At 34.5% G+C, this 16666-nt stretch overlaps 2 protein-coding genes across 3 annotated transcripts; one reads left to right on the plus strand and one right to left on the minus strand.

Moving 5' to 3' along the window:
* Window positions 1-94: 94 nt before the first annotated feature.
* LOC106054638 (sequestosome-1-like) lies at window positions 95-6332 on the minus strand. 2 transcript variants are annotated; one of them, XM_013210601.2, is made up of 8 exons: window positions 6217-6332; window positions 5107-5282; window positions 4465-4560; window positions 3583-3902; window positions 2866-3073; window positions 1899-2134; window positions 1619-1793; window positions 95-1214 (listed from the first exon to the last, which is right to left on the minus strand). In XM_013210601.2, the coding sequence occupies exons 2-8, from the start codon at window positions 5270-5272 to the stop codon at window positions 1033-1035; spliced, it is 1383 nt and encodes a 460-aa protein (XP_013066055.2). In that variant the 5' UTR covers window positions 5273-5282; window positions 6217-6332; the 3' UTR covers window positions 95-1032. The 2 variants fall into 2 exon arrangements, with proteins under 2 accessions (XP_013066055.2, XP_013066054.2); XM_013210600.2 differs by having other exon boundaries at window positions 6098-6256.
* Window positions 6333-8451: 2119 nt separating this feature from the next.
* Window positions 8452-16417, plus strand: LOC106054637 (uncharacterized). The gene is made up of 10 exons (XM_013210599.2): window positions 8452-8631; window positions 9687-9934; window positions 10630-10725; window positions 11394-11974; window positions 12068-12328; window positions 12918-13106; window positions 13255-13512; window positions 13690-13906; window positions 14553-14701; window positions 15503-16417. The coding sequence occupies exons 2-10, from the start codon at window positions 9769-9771 to the stop codon at window positions 15698-15700; spliced, it is 2115 nt and encodes a 704-aa protein (XP_013066053.2). The 5' UTR covers window positions 8452-8631; window positions 9687-9768; the 3' UTR covers window positions 15701-16417.
* The last annotated feature ends 249 nt before the right edge of the window (window positions 16418-16666 follow it).

Consider the following 16666-nt stretch of genomic DNA (forward strand, 5'->3'; position numbering starts at 1 on the left):
TTATTTTAAAGTTTTACATGTAATTTTATAACTGCACAACTTTATTCTTATCAAAATAAGAAGCACATTAAGCAATAAAAGAAAACAAAACAGATTTAAAACAATCTACTGGTATTTTATTATTAAAAAGAAATTCAACAGTCATAAATTATTACTAATTGATCAAGATCTCATTACATTGTTGAGCCTATCAAATAAATTTTAAAAATAAAGAATTTCCAGAAAAGCTAAATTAGTCAGGCTTTGCTCATGTTCATAATTGCTTTGTCCCAGCAGAAAGTTCTGGTGCTGCCCCAGAGACAAACTTTCCTTTATTGATGTTTCACAATAGCTGATGTCAAGGGAGACAACCCCATTAGCTGACACAGGGAGATAACTAGGCAAAATTATCTCCAGACAAATTAGTGGTTTAATAGCTTTGCCATGGGGACTTGAGGTGGGTTGTTGGTGCACAAAAATCAATAACTGTTAACAGAGAGTTTGGCAACACACAAGAAACTGTGGTGCAAAGTAGTGCACTAGTAGGTTGGCATACTAGAAAATCTCACCACAAAGTTAGTGAATACATCAAATCAAAAAACAAAATATTTCTAGAATACATGACAATAAGTAATTAATAGAACAGGGGTTAATTTAATGATTAAAATATTAAACAAAAAAATTGATAACAACCTTTGCATACATTTCATTTTGAATAAATTTTAAGCTCTCTCCAACATCCTAAGTTTAAATAGAAAAAATTATAACCAACATATTTTCCTTCGAGGTCTACAAGAAAAACAAATATACCATGTTTAAAAAAAAATACAATATAGAAATTATCTGTTGTAAAATAAACCCAACTTAAGTTTAAAAACACCAACTTAAGTTTAAAAACACCAACTTGCTGTTTTACATGTAAATACAATTTAGGAATTTCAATGACAACATTAAAGAAATCACATCAACCAGATTATCATTAGGGTTAACAAATTAGTGACAATTTATTAATCTCCAGCTTTAAAGACTTAGGAGATGTCAAACTGACACACTCTAACGGGCCTCGCGAAGAGAGTTGAGCTGCTGGGTGGCCTTTGCCTTGATGGCATCGAGGGTGGCCCCAATGTCTCCCTTGTGCTCAATAAGTAGATCAGACAGCCAGTTGTCATTGTTGGTGAATCCCATGGACAACATTTGGTCCAAGCTCTGTTGAATCTTGACATCCAAAGTCAAATCTGGAATGCAAAGATACAAATGAGATGTAAATCAAAAGAATAAGGTACAATATCATATTATATACACTGAACATTGGCAGCTAAGTGTTTTGTTGTTACTACAGAACAAAAACATGTAAACACTCAGATAATTTGCAAGTGAACAGCTATACAGACATTTATAATTCTCAAGGCAATTTTATTAGTGTAAAGTTAGTAACTGAAGTAGTGAAGTGAGACTTTAATTGCTAGCCACTTGTAGCACAAGAGCTTCATTATTCTCAGATTCAAATCTAGAGTATTTAGATTGGTATTAAAACAATTTTAAAAATTTGAACTTGATGTATAGTTTTTAACACTTAAGGAGATTGCTCCTAGAGAATCAAAAGTCTGAAAAAGAGTATGCATGAATACAACTGACTTACTAGGATAAAGGTTGGTTCCAGATGCCATAGTTGATGGAGGAGCTGTTGGGTCCACAGTGGCTGGGGCTGGCATAGGAATGGGCGCAGGGCCAGAAAAAACATAGGGAGCTGACCTCTCTCTGATATCCTCAGAGGTACAATGTGTCCAGTCATCATCTGAATGATCAGTTTCAGCCTAGAATTAAAAAAAAAAACAATTCAGTATTATAAATGACATGATACAAACTTCATTTGTAATTTAATTCCTTTGACCCTTAATAAATAATATTTTTTTACTAACCTTGCTACTGTCAGGCATTGGGATTGGGCGGCTGGGATCCCTTGGCATGCTGTCCCCATCAGTCTCCATTCTTTGCTGCCCAGTAGTTGATTTCTGCTCATCTTTCTGGGGCTCCTGAGCTCCACTCTGCTGGGCTTTCTGATTCATGCTTTCAAAAGCAGGGCAAAACCTTTTCCAGCCTCCCTGATGAAATGGACGGTCACCATCATGATGAACATCATAGGTGACATCAATGCCTGAAACAAACCATATAAGTTTCATTTTAATAATTATTGGACTCAGCATATGGAATATGCAACAAAGCTTGAAATATCTACCCCCAGTGGTAGTAGATCTAGGAGTTTGTAAATAGAATGGATCTAGAAATGTTACAAATCTAATGTCATTTTTTTGTTCCTCATCCATCTCATTATTGTATGACTGCATCACAAATAAAGAGAGTAGAGACAAGGTCATTACAGCGATCGGACCCCATGATGACCAGCTAACTATTGTAAACTACGTAAAATCTATGGCCATATTACAAGGTCTTTGGGGCTTGCAAAAAGATCTTCCTTCAGGAATAGTACCAGGAAAAAAAAGAAGGGGCAGACAGAGAAAGCTATAAAAGAATGGATGGGCCTGCCATTAAAAGAGGTTCTGATCAAGGCAAACGACAAATAGGAATGGAGAAAGAGGGTCAACAAATCTTGTGTGGTGCCCGAATGGTCCATGAAACTAAGGGATATGTGAAGGTGAAGGTATGCAATATATTGCATTTTAAAATATAATGAAAAGAATGTTTGATTTTTTAAAAGAAGAAAAAAAAACATGAAGCTGTGGGACGAAATTCATGTATTGGTTCTCCTAGTAGACAAGTCTAGAAGGCTATACAATTAATAAAATGTTCCCATTATAATAAGCATCTAAAACAAGACATCAAACCACAACATAAATTATTAATCTAAACTAAATCTATGTCACTCACCCATAGGATCCAGAAAAGCTGCAATATTGGCACCAACATTGTTCAGCCACTCATCATAATTTGCCTTGCTCCTTTCCCTGTCTTCCTGGCTGCCCTCGGCATTAGCACTGGCACCACCACAGGGGAAGCCAGGAGATCCAGCACCAGGATTCACATTTCTCATGCACCTCTGGATGTAACGTGCAAGGTGGGGTGGAAAGAAGCCTCCCTGTAAGAAAACAAAACCATTGCAGGCAATCTCTACAGGTCAGTCAATCTCATACAGTACATACAAACACAAATCTAAGCAGCTTTCATAAGAGCTTGGACTCACAAATATGGGACCATAATGGGCATTAACCATACTGTTGGTGAAGATGAATTGTTTCCTTGCTTTCTTCAAAAATGTTTTTTTTTTTCTGTTAGTTTTTAATCAAATAGTTTCTAAACCAATTGAAACACATGCATCATGTACTGCTAGGCTTGGCAAATAACTTAACTTGTTAGAGAGAATTTGTTATAATTATCTTTAAAGATGTGTGTGTGTGTTAATTTAGCAGTTACTTAATTATGACTCAATAACATTAACAGAAACATAAATAAAACATTGTGTGCATAGGCCTAACAATTAGTTTCACAACTTAGCATTAAGCAAAAGGTAGTCTGATCTATTACAATACCAATAGATTCTCCCTTACTTAAATATGTCACCCACGGGACAACAAAATGCCTACTTACCATTGGTTGATTGGTTGGGGTGTTGATTCTGTACATGTCATGATTAGTGTGCATCCCTTTGCCCTCACAAGTTTCGCAAAGGTCATAGTCTGGGCAGATGCAGCACTTGAAACGTGTACCAATCACTGGTCCCTCACAACCATCACAGGTGACTCCAAAGTGGATTGGTCCTGATGGATGGCCCTGGGGTTGGCTCGAGTGACTGCCTGCATTACGTCGCTCTGGCCCCTTTTCACCCAAGGGAGTTTCTTTGCTGGGTTTGGGTGATTCTGGGTGTCTTGGTGGAGGGGTAGCAGTAGGCTGAGACTGATCCATAGGCTCTGAAATAAATATATATTGGTATTAAAGAATTGCAATTAATATTTTTAATACAATTTGGATTTCTTTGGAATTTTCACACAAAAAAACCCTGAGAGTCTCTCATGTTAATGCAAAGCTAATATTACCCTGCCTAATTCAGGCATGTGTCAATTGATTATAGTTGGAATTTTCACCAAAAAAAAACTGACAGTCTCTCATGTTAATGCAAAGCTAATATTACCCTGCCTAATTCAGGCATGTGTCAATTGATTATAGTTTTCAACTACTGATTAGCAATGCTCTAATGGCTTATTTAGATTAATCTATCATTTTAATTCTTGTTTGTGTGTTCTCATATTACGTAGAGCCTTCTTTATGTAAGCTAACACTGCTATAGACAAAAAATATGTAATTCTATTTTACAATTTTTCCTCATCGATATTTTAATGTATGTATTCTCTGTAATACCAAGATTCAGAAAACAAAAAAATTACTGTATTAGTTGTGTTCACAAAACATTCCACTACAGGTTTGCTTAACATGAATATTTATCAATAAATGTTCTGTTGAATTTTAACTTACCAGGAATGTAGATACGCAAGATGCCATCCTTAGCATTGGCTACAGCTTCTCTCATCTCTTCTGTGCTAGAGAAAATAATTCTCTCACCATCTGAATCTGATAACAAACAATGATCTTAATTTATGACAAATTCAAAAAAAAATAATAAATAAACATAGTTTTAATAATTCATGTATATATAGAGAGAGCATAAACAAAACCTAGTCATGGGTCTCTACATTGATGCAAGGTTAATTCAGGAATGTTAAGATCTACTTGTTAGACTACTAATGTTAGAAGACCATTGTTTATTTCTTTTAGTGAAATGTTGAAGCATCATGTCTAGTCTGTCAATCATGAATTGATAAGAAGCACATTAGTGCTGTCTGCGTTACTTGGTTGATTCAGATATACATACAGGATGGTTTATAATTCATTGCATATTTCTCCGTCTAAATTTTTTTTCTCTTTTACTTCATTTGGGGCAACCCTATTTACTTCACCTAGGGCCTCCAACCTAAGACCAGCCATAACTATCATCTTATTGGTCCTGGGTTTGAGCCCTGCTTACTGCCATCCTGGGGCAGGCTTGGACTAGGATGTTATAATCTTCAGTTCTGATGGAACATATGAAACATATAAAACAAAAATAAAAGTAAATACCTGTCCAGAACATAGAGAAATTTCCATGAGCCAATGCTGGGTAGAGTTGTCTAACTTTTTCTTTAGTCAAGGCAAAAACATCTACCAGGTTAGTCTCCACTGTGAACCTGCGGATCTCTGCTGGTCCACTAGCTCGCTCAAAATACACTTTCACAGTCAGCGACATTTTGATGTGGCTACAAAAAAAATGAGCATAACATTAAATAAAAGTCACTAATTAATATAGAGGTAGATTAATTTACAAGATATACATACAGATCTTGATATATAATAGAAATCATAAGAAATACAAGGTGATTAAATATAATATTTAAAACCATCCATTTTCATCTTCTGGCTTATAAATTGTCAAAATATATAAATGTTTAACACAGATCTTATAAAGATCTAGATTCTAGATCTATTCTAAATCTGACTAGATTTGGATCTAACCTATGCACATATAATTATAGTGTGACATTAAGTCTACAAAATGAGTATGCTTCTAGATCTGTAGAGCCTCTAGATCTAGGCCAGTCTTAGAGTCTAGGCTTTTATAGATCTACGACTAGGTCACTATAATAGCTAGATTATATGCACTAGTATTATTACTAATCTAGATCTAGTCTAAATGTAAATCTAGATTTATAATATAAGTTATAAATATTATAATAAATAAATTATAAATATTCTAAATAAGTCATTTTACTATTAACTTAACTCCTATAGATCTTGTAATGTAGATCTATATCCTGAGTCAATCCTGACTGACCTGACTATTAGATCTAGATCTAGATAAATCTATATTATAAATCATATCACTATTCTATAGACTTAGACGACTTAGACTTAGTAAAATGAGTATAGACTCTAGTATTATATTATTATAAGTATAGCTAAGATTATCACGTCAGTATACTCAGTATATATAGATCTAGATCTATCAATGATCAATCTATTAATTATTATAGTTAAAGTTATAGATAAGATATATTTCGCTGCAAAAACTTACGTTAGTTTTAAAGTTAGATTAGCGTGTATCTATTGAAATTCTTTTGGATAGTTTTCTTCAGTTTCTATGGCTTATGTTTACGTTTATGTGCCCTGCCCCAGAAATCGCAAAATATATACCTGCGTAGCTGGATCTAGATGATTCCAACCAATGGCTGCGTTTGAGATGCTGAATCACTATGCAGTTTTGAGATCATGTTCTAAAAATAGATGAATTGCCATTTGACTTTATTTTCGTAGCTATAATTTAAATATTGTTTAAACATTTATACTTAAAACTTAATAAAATTAATTTAATTTTTTTCTAATCAAATAAGCTTTAAATAATAAAAATTATTTATTAAAATGTATTGCATTTAATATTTTTTTTTCAAATAGTATTTTGAAGTCATTAGGCTGTTAAAAGAGGTAAACAAAAAATCTGGCAACTAGATTCAATTTTGCAAACTAAACATTGTAGGCTTGAATAGTTTTAATGACGCAAGCGATTTATTTTTATATCGTTCAAATTTGATGTATCACTTTCAGTGATCGATGACAAAGTTGGAGATTTTTAGTATCATCCTGTGATTCACTAGACTAAAACCCATTTTAATATAATCCATGTAGGCTTACCGGTATCGAATGATTCGCTAAAATTGAAAAACACATTGAATTTAGCCAATATGATAGACAGATTAAGATATAGATTTAGTACAACTTTTATATATTTCAGATGTAACTAAACTATATTAGTCCTTGTGCGCTATCGAAAAAAAAGACCTCCCCCTCACATATTCACCTCCTTAAGTAATTTAAACGCGAGGCTAATGTCCAGGTTAAGGCCTTTCGTAAAGTCCACGACAGATTGAAAGGTCAATGTTAATAAAATACATTTCTTTTTAGACTTAAAAAATGGCACTAGATGTAGATCTATATGGCTATAAAAAAAATATCCAATGGGGGTCAAATTTAATTTATATACTTATATGTATGAATCAATTTGTTTACAAGTACTTAAAGAATCTACCAATTATAGAAAGAAAAAAAAAGGCCTCTTTTGCTAGGTCATTCCGGCGCCGGGCCCAATAGCCATTGTAATTCTGCTAATATATACTAAACTCCTCCGAAGTTGTCAGCATATACAAAAAATATAAATATCACGTGGCTAATTAGACCCAGCTATGACCTACACGAGGCGCGGTGGCTGAGCAGTAAAGCGCTTGGCTTCCGAACCGGGGTTCGAATCCTGGTGAAGACTGGGATTTTAAATTTCGGGATCTTCGGGCGCCTCTGAGTCCACCCAGCTCTAATGGATACCTGACATTAGTTGGGGAAAAGTAAAGGCGGTTGGACGTTGTGCTGGCTACATGACACCCTCGTTAACCGTAGGCCACAGAAACAGATGACCTTTACATCATCTGCCCTATAGACCACAAGGTCTGAAAGGGGAACTTTACTTTTTTACTATGACCTTCACGCTTTGCCATAAATCTAACGCAGGCAATTTAAGACCATATCTTATCTAATATATTGCATACGTTATTTTCTGTTAGAGTCGGTTTAAATGTACCTTCATGCCGAATCTGATTGTCTTTAGAGGTAGCTAAAAAAATTAGTAAAATCCTTTGGTGTCCCCCAGCCTCTTTACGGTTCTCTGCTGGGTGTTTCAATTAATATAGGGCCTAATATATTACTGTCGAGTGGTAATTAAAGCGCTATATATAGCTATGGCTTCCAAACAGGAGGGTCCCGGGTTTGAATCCTGATGAAGACTGGTGTTTTTAATTTCGAGATCTTTAGGGCTCCTCCCAGTCCACCCATCTCATTAAATGGGTACCTGAGATTAGTTGGGGGAACAAGAAAATGAGGTTGGTCGTTGTGCTGGCCATATGACACCATCGTTAACCTTTACATCATCTGCCCCATAGATTGCATGGTCTGAAAGGGGAACTTAATTTTTTTTATTTTACTTCCTATATACAGCTCAAACATTAACTCTAAAACGTCATACATATAACGGGATTATATTATATATAACTTTAGGAAGACAGTTATGCACAGCGAGTTAAAAAATATAATATATATTTTAGATCTAGGTTTAGTTTTGAATGAAAATAATTGAAAGGGTCATAAACATATTTTTGAAATATGTATAGAATTTGGGTGTAACCTTGCTGGTAGAGGAGAATGGGAGGGGGGAAGGAAATTTTGGCTTATTGCGTGTTTCTATTTTTATTATTGCCAACCTGACCATGACTCATCGAACGAAACTGCGTCGTTGCTTTCGAGATTCGCCAGGGCGCATGCGTTACTTGCATGATCTAGCAAAATTGAGACGCATCAACCATGACCTTCAGCTACGCAGCCTGGAAAATTCTAATATTACAAGCTGAGTCATGCGACAACTGCACACGAAAAACGACTTTTTGCACACGGCTTGTCGAACGCAGGCGTTGGATATAAAAGGAAAACGGGCAGACACGCAGGCAGACCTGCAACCGACAGCGCTATCCAAATCTTAAGACGCCGCGCAGAATTTTGTTATTGTTGACGGTAAGTCTCGACTGTACCATAGTCTTCATTATAAATATCTTAACTCTAAATCTAGATTAGGCCTATACTATATATAGTGTCTATTTAGTCTATAGCATATCTCAATAGAACTTATAGATCTACTCTAGATCTAGAACTAAACTCAAATCTAAACCCTCTTATTTAGGCTTATGCGTATAACTTAGTATAAGTATGCCCATAATTATAAAATAATTAAATATATCTAAACTACTAGACTTAAACCAAGCTTGTCAGACTCAGACCTATTGACCTAGTCTCTAATCAGTCTATACTCTATACTGTCTATAGTTCTTGTCTAGATTCTAGAGACACAGTCACACTAGAATGACTAGATTTAGATTGTGACTAGATAAAGTGATAGAATCTAGATCTAGATTCTAGATTAGAATCATATTAATTATTAGATCTACTCTAGTCACACTCTAGTGATTGTCTAGTCAGAACGTGAGTGGAGCTTCGACGTTGAGTGTATTTTCACCTAGAATGCCTAGAATCTATGCTAGTCAGCAGCTATTAGATTTAGATCTAGATCTAGATTATTCTAGATCTAGGCTATAGGCTATTATAATTATTATTACTATAGTATATTCTGGTTCTAGGTCACAGCTGGGGCTGCGCAGCCACGGGAAATACTGCATTCTTCACTTATCTTCGTATTCTAACTAAGACAAGCCTTATTTTTTAGACTAGATCTAGACATTCTAGACTAGATCTAGATCTAGATTCTAGATTAGATCTGCTTTGGGAGTTTAAGATTTACTTTCCGTAGGTTTTTAGATTGACTTTCCAATTTCACCCCACCTTTTGTTTTTTATATAGATGCGCCACTGCCGTGTTTGTAACATATAATAAGCCATTTTTTAAGATTAAGACTTGGGGGGATGGAGGAGTAAGGTCGGTAGGCATTTGTCATTCCCTGTATTTTTCTCTGACTTATGGTAAACCTAGCTAAGATCTAGCTTTTTTTTTTTTTTTTTTTTAACTTTTCAACCTAACATAGGCTTAATTATTAATACATTTCTTTCTCTTTTTAGATCAGAACAAAGGAACTATAATATATATATATATATAGCTAAAAAAAAAAACAGAAAAAAATTATTATTATATTTGACTGTCATGGAGTTCTCAGTCAAAGCCTACCTGCAGAAAGAAGACTCCACTGTGGAGGTGCGCAGGATACCAGTGAATGTGGAAGGACCCAACATTTACAAGCAGATTTTAGCCAGAGTAAGCCAGTCCTTCCCTGGATTGAAAGAAAAACTTGTGACTCTGAAGTGGAGAGGTAAGTATAAACACTAAGTATAAGTTAGGTGCTGAAATATTCAAGCAAAGTTAATTAATCCCTATGGACCAATATAAAGGCAGCCAACAAGTTAATGTTTCTTAATAATTTGGTACAGCAAATGTAATTTTTAAATTTTAATAATAGCAGGAAAAAAAAAAAGATACTTTATAGTTCTAAAACTAAAGAGAGCAATCAATATCTGGATGGCTAGGTTGTTCTGTGTACTCACTGGACTGTCATTCAATTGTCGCAATGGTCCCATGTTTATACTCTTCCTGCTCCTATCCCCCTTCAAACTGATGGAACAAATCATTTTACAAACATTTTTCAGTTTAAAAATGTATAGATTATACCTTCTTTTTGCATTCTGTAACCAGTGGGGGAGTGATTGAGGTGCCTGTATTTACTCTTTCACAACTTCAGACCATTTGACTTGGTCCTCTGCTGTTCTATGTGAAAGAAAGTCCAATCCCTGCCAGGCACTTGGCATTATAGCATTGTTTTTCAATACTATTATGATTGAAGATAATTCACCTGGCACTGAAGAAGTTGATTTCTTAAAATTATTGTTGCCAAGGCACCCTCACAGATCCAAGTTGATTGTAAAATCCTACACAACAAAATTAAGAAATTGTTTATGATATAACATGTAGTAATAACCTGTATTTTTTAAAATGTTTTTTTTTTCCTAGACTCTGATGGTGACTATGTGTTGATGTCATCTGATGAAGAAGTGACTGAGGCATTGTCCCAGTCTGCTGGTGCACCTCTTAAAATCTACATCAATGGTAAGTACAAAAACAAAGTTTTATTTCAGTATCGTAGCTCAGTAATAGGATGATGCTCTCTGAAAAGTATTAATTTCTAGCACTTCTTAGTTTGTTTCTTAAAATAGTTATGATATGAACTAAACAAAAGCATAGAAATGCTAGAAGATATGTATAAAAACAAATGAGCTTCTTTTGCCCTTTGCTTAAAAATTGTATGTATAATTTGTATAAAGTAACTTGAATGTATATATTTAACATTTTGTTCACTATCTGGTTGGGGCATTATAAGAAATAAATAATTGTGCTAGCTAATTAGATTTGTTAAAGAAAGACTAACATTTTGGTGTCAAGCTTCCCCATTGATTGAAAAAAAATACTTGAGCCTCACCATTGCTCCTAAACAAGTGTAAAGAAAAGAAATATTGTTGGCCTCCTTAAGTTATAGAGCGACTATGGTTCATCTCAAACACTTTTTTCATGTGACTGTGGAAAAGAAAAGAAATATACTTAAGAGAAATTCATACATTATTTTATGTTCAAGTCAGGTCATAGCTGCATGTCTCGAGAGGACTTATCTCAAAAGAATCATTTGTATTTTAGCAGAGAGGAAGTTCCTTCCTTGTATGATTGATGCAGGCACATTTTTGTTTTGTTTCTTAATTTATTGTTGCTTGGTGTTGTTTCAGTTGATGACGACAGACAGGACATGCCACCTGAGGCTGACAAAAGCTCAGAGCAGCACAATCACAATCGAGATTTTTCTGAAGATTCCCAAGAAGATCCTATTGGTTTTCCATTCATACCTCCTACGCCTCCTACAATGCCCCATTTCTTTGGCCCGGAATCTCCTGGTGGAAAAAAGAGACGTCACCATGGACCTTTCCAAGGTCACTGGTCATTTGAAGGTCATTTTCCATTTGGAGGTCAAGGACCATTTAGTCATGGTCCATTTAGTAGTCAAGGTCATTTTGGCACTGGTGGGCATGGCTCATTTGGCAGGCATGGTCCATTCCATGGACAAGGTCCATTCCACGGACAAGGTCCATTCCACGGACAAGGTCCATTCCATGGACAAGGTCAATTCCATGGACAAGGTCCATTCCAGGGACATGGTCCATTAGGTAGACACGGGCCTTTTGGTCATGGCCATTTCAGCAGCTTTGCTCATGGGCCTTTTGGCCCATTTTTTCACTACCAGCAACACAATGGATTTGAGAAAGATTGCAAAAGAAAATGTAACAAAGATGGATGGAAAAAGAAGTTAAGAGTAAGTTATCCTTCAAATACTTTCTTTATAAATTGTTTGAATTTGTAATAAAAAATCTTTACTTTCAGTTTTATTTCTTGTGGTATATTATAGGATGCAGTTCCAGTTGCTCACCGCCGCTGGGCAAAATATTACATCAGAAACTGGCGAGTGACCAATTTGAAAAATGCTACAACAACCAGTAGTGAGAGTGACCAAGAACATGTCACCTTGGAGTCTGCAAATGTACCTGAAGCTTATGTTAAGTGGCTTGACCATATCCTAGTAAAGTGGCACAGGCGCTGGAATCAAGAGCTCTCGGAGGCAGGGAAGTCAGCCAGTGGTGATCAAAATACTGATAAGAAACAATTAAAGGTAACACCAACTGATCTTATTATATACATGTACTTTAGTTATCATTATGGCCAACAGTTAACCAGGGTGTCATGTGGCCAGCACAATGACCATCCACCTTAACTTTTCTCCAACTAGGATGTTAGATACCCCATTAGAGTCAGTGCACTTGGGACAGTGGTGTGGGTCAAAGAAAGGTTGAGTTCAACAGTAAACTTGATATAGCCCTTACCTTCCTCTGCCTCATTATTTGTATCCATTACATATAAATCGTAAATCTCAAACTTCTACAAGAGATTATGCCAGAAATAGCAGCACTTTGAGTTTATTGTCTAAGGTCATGCATTCTACATAAAAAGGTGTTAACATGTTAGTTTCTTTTTTTATTTCTTTTTTTTTTTTTGTTCCAGTATATAATAATTGTTGTTTTTTTTTAAATAATATTTAAGTTGAGATAGAACCAAAATGTATATCATTAGTAGCAGAAAGAAAAATGTAAATGTATAAGACTATCTGTATTGGTTTAATATAATATTATTATGTTTAATGTTTGCCAATATAACTACATTTAGAATGAAATGCTTATTTTTTTTTTAACTTTCTGAATTAGGCTTCAGTTCCCAAGGAATTTAGAAAATGGATTAAATGGTACCTGGCCCGCCACTTTGGCCAAAAAGAGGCTCCAATTTTCTATGAAGATTTTCAGCACATGAGAGGACATTGTCATGGAAAAGGCAAAAAATTTGGAGGTGTTGGAAAGAAGATGTGGAAAAGAGCTTACAAAATGCATTTTTTAGATGTAAGTAGCAAACATTTAAATGCTTATCTATTAAAGATATATAAGCTAATCTATTAACTGTTATTTTTGCAGACTTATGAAATTATTGTATTGTTACAATAAACATTGAGTTAATAATTAGTTGAAATTTCCAAATTTTTTTTTACAGAGCTCAGTTCCATTGAAGTATAGAATTTGGGCAAGACATTTTATTAGTGACTGGCGCCAACAGAACAAAATTTCTGATGCAGAAAGTAGCACTTCTGCAACTGAGAGCGATGATTTGGACACAGAAAAGCAACAAGGAAAGATAACTGTTCCCAACGACTATTCCAAATGGCTCATCCTGTTTCTGAACAAGTGGCACATTAACAGAGGGTTAATGCAAGGCCAGAAATCTTGCAAATATGAAATGGAAATGATTAAGGTTTGTTATTTATATCCTTTTTTTAAAGCATGATTACAACAAAGTAGTAGGCAAATAAAGAAAAAAGTTTTATCATGTTATCTTTTCAGTATTTGCTCAAATATTTTTCATTAGCATATATGATTTATAATTAAATATTTGTGCTATATTTAAAGAAAACTATTTTAATAATTACAGGAGAAGGTACCATGGGATTTTAGAAAATGGGTCAAATGTTACCTGTGGCGACGCTACATGAAATTTTCTGGTGACATGAGTACTTCTAAACAGTACCAAAAGTGGATGGGGACTTTTCAGAAGAAGTGGCTAAAAGACCAAAGTTCAGAAAGCGATGGACTAAATCTGACCAGTAGTGAGGAAGAGGCTGGCACTACAATCTCTGGAAAAGCATCAGGTATGTATAATCTAACTTTGAATATTCCCTTACTCTTAGTAAAGGTGACAAGTGGAAAATCACATTTTGCTGATTCCTTGGTCTCCTGTTCAATCCTAGAGGAGTCTGTAATTTCATGTCAACATCCCAGAGACTTAAAACTGAGCACAAGATTACAACTAGAGACAAATCAAGTGGTAAAATTTGACATGAACTGCCCCCCTTTTATGTTAATGAAAACTTAACATTGCTTTAATTATTGAAACAAAGAAGTAAAGTTTCCCTTTTAAACCTTGTGATCTATGGGGCAGATGATGTAATGTTGCAAGGTTAATGAAAGTGTCATCTGGCCAGCATAACAACCAACCACCTTTACTTTCCCCAACTTATGTCAGGTACCCACTAAAGTTGTATAGACTCAGAGATGCTCTTAAGATACTGAAATTAAAAATATCAGGATTCAAACCCGGGGCCCTCCGTTTGGAAATCAAGCGCTTCACAAACTCACCCACTGCACCTCTTTGATTATTTAGTTCTTATTTATTGTATGTTAGAAGAAGGTTTCCTCAAGTATGAATATAAATATTGTCCTAAAACACTATCCTTCCCCCTCCCCCCCCCCCCCCAACCTATGTTTGACAATGTTTAAATCTAACAATACTTACAGATAAAGAAGTGGAGAAATCTTTCAAGAAACTTCGCCTTGATGAACAGACCAGCCCACTAAAGAGTGTTTCATTTTCAGACGACCAGAGAAAACCATCTCCATGTGGAGCTGACAAGGAAGAAAGCATTGAGTCATCTCAAAACAAAATGGTAACTCAACTTTAATCCTGTGTTTTCAAAGTTCTTTCTCTGTTCAAAAATTATTTACTCATCTCGAGTTATTGGTATTGTTTTAGAAACTTGTAGTCACTCCAGGGATGTCCTTAGGCATATCAAACTAGGCAGCTGCCTACTGCCTCCGATTGGTGGGGGCCTCTCAAAAGAATTTTTTTTGGAGAAAAAATTGCTAAACACAGATCACATCTCAAACAGTGCTATGTCTATTAGCCTAGGTCTAATTCTGTATATCATTCAAGGTTTATTCATGAATTTTTAGATATTCTTGTTAGACTAAATATATCAGAAAACCATTGTTTCTTCTTTTTTTGAAATGTCGAAACGTTAATTCTAGTTATTGATCATGAATCGTCCATGCAGCACATTAGTGCTATTGTAGCTATATGAATTTAATTTTTTAAAATTTAGATATAGATACAGGATGGTTTATAATTCATTAAGTATTTTTGTTTTTCTATAACATATGGGCCCACTTATTCACTTTGCATGGGGCCTCCTTTTTAATTTGCCTACGGACTCCCATTACTTACTGAACATGTAATGAAATAGAAAAAATCCACACATTCATAATACACATCAAAAGATTTGAGTAGAAAAAAAAAGATACCTTCACCAACGTTTAGCTATAGGCTTGTTTGAAACACAAGCCAAGAACCACACAAATATTGAAATAGTAAGGTTGTTAAGTGTTATAAAAATAATTTACTCTTGATTTAATTGTCATTCTTTGTGTTAAACCTCTTTGAATTTGAGTGTTTTGTTTGTCTTGTCCAGAATTGGGCTAAAGAAGATGGGAAAACCTCTTGTGCTAGTGGTGCTGGTGCTTCAGATGAAGAGATCCCTCCTTACATGAACCAATGGATGACAAAGATGATGATGAAAATGCAAATGAAAAAAATGAAGAAAGACTTGAAGGAGGCTCGCAAGGAAAGGAAAGCCGAAGCCAAGGCCCAGAAATATTTCAGGATGTAAAGAAGAATTCAAGAAGAATTCAGTTCAGGCTTAACATGAGTGCATTTTATTCACTTTTCTTTATTTTGAGAGATTTTAATAAGTTAAAGTATTTAAAGAGTCATTAAGAAATAGATTTTTTTTTAATATTGTCAGATAGTCAGAATTATTTTTTAGACTTCCTCTTATGTTGTAGGGCCTAAATTGTCCCAAAATGCCAACAACCCAAAATATTAAATATCCTATGTTTTAAAAAAATCAACATTTTTATTTAGAATCTTTTTTTTAGATTTTTGTTTGTTTCATTCAATCATTAGTAACATTTGGTTAGGACGTTATTAAATACATGTTACCCTTCAATGCTTTATTTGGACAGTTTATATAAATCTATATACCGTAATGAATACAGTAGTCTAACACTAGTCTAGTTGTTTTGTCCATACTCTAGAACCATTATTGTAAACAAGTTAAAAAATAAAGGAAATGTGTTTTTCTCTATATTGTTAACTTGGTGCACATGAATGTCTCAAAATTTTCCTTTGAGAGTAATATGACAATCTACAATTTTAAATTGTATATTTTACATAACTTACCAATCCAAGTGAACCCAACTATTTTAGATCTATATTTTCTTCTAACTAATGTTTGTTTTATGACCTAGTTGCTATTTATGTATGTAGTAATTCATGTGTGTCTTAATATTGTTTACCTTTTTACTGGCGCATCTTTTTTTTTTTTCTGGCGCAATGATAAGGATTTATTTTGTAAGTTTTTTTTTACCAACTAAAGAAACTGTGTCTTTACTTTTAAACCTTTTTGACACTGGGTAATTTTTAACTATTATTTCATTTTGAGGGACTGAGATTTAGAATTAGGGAATCTGTTGGTTAAATCATATTTACAGTCATATTTTTCTATTTTATCTGATTACAGTGATATTATCTATATTATTTTTTTAAATTGGAAGTTTCTTATTTTTCAACTCTA

Source organism: Biomphalaria glabrata, chromosome 8, assembly GCF_947242115.1.
Source record: "Biomphalaria glabrata chromosome 8, xgBioGlab47.1, whole genome shotgun sequence".
NCBI classification, from domain to species: Eukaryota; Metazoa; Mollusca; class Gastropoda; family Planorbidae; genus Biomphalaria; species Biomphalaria glabrata.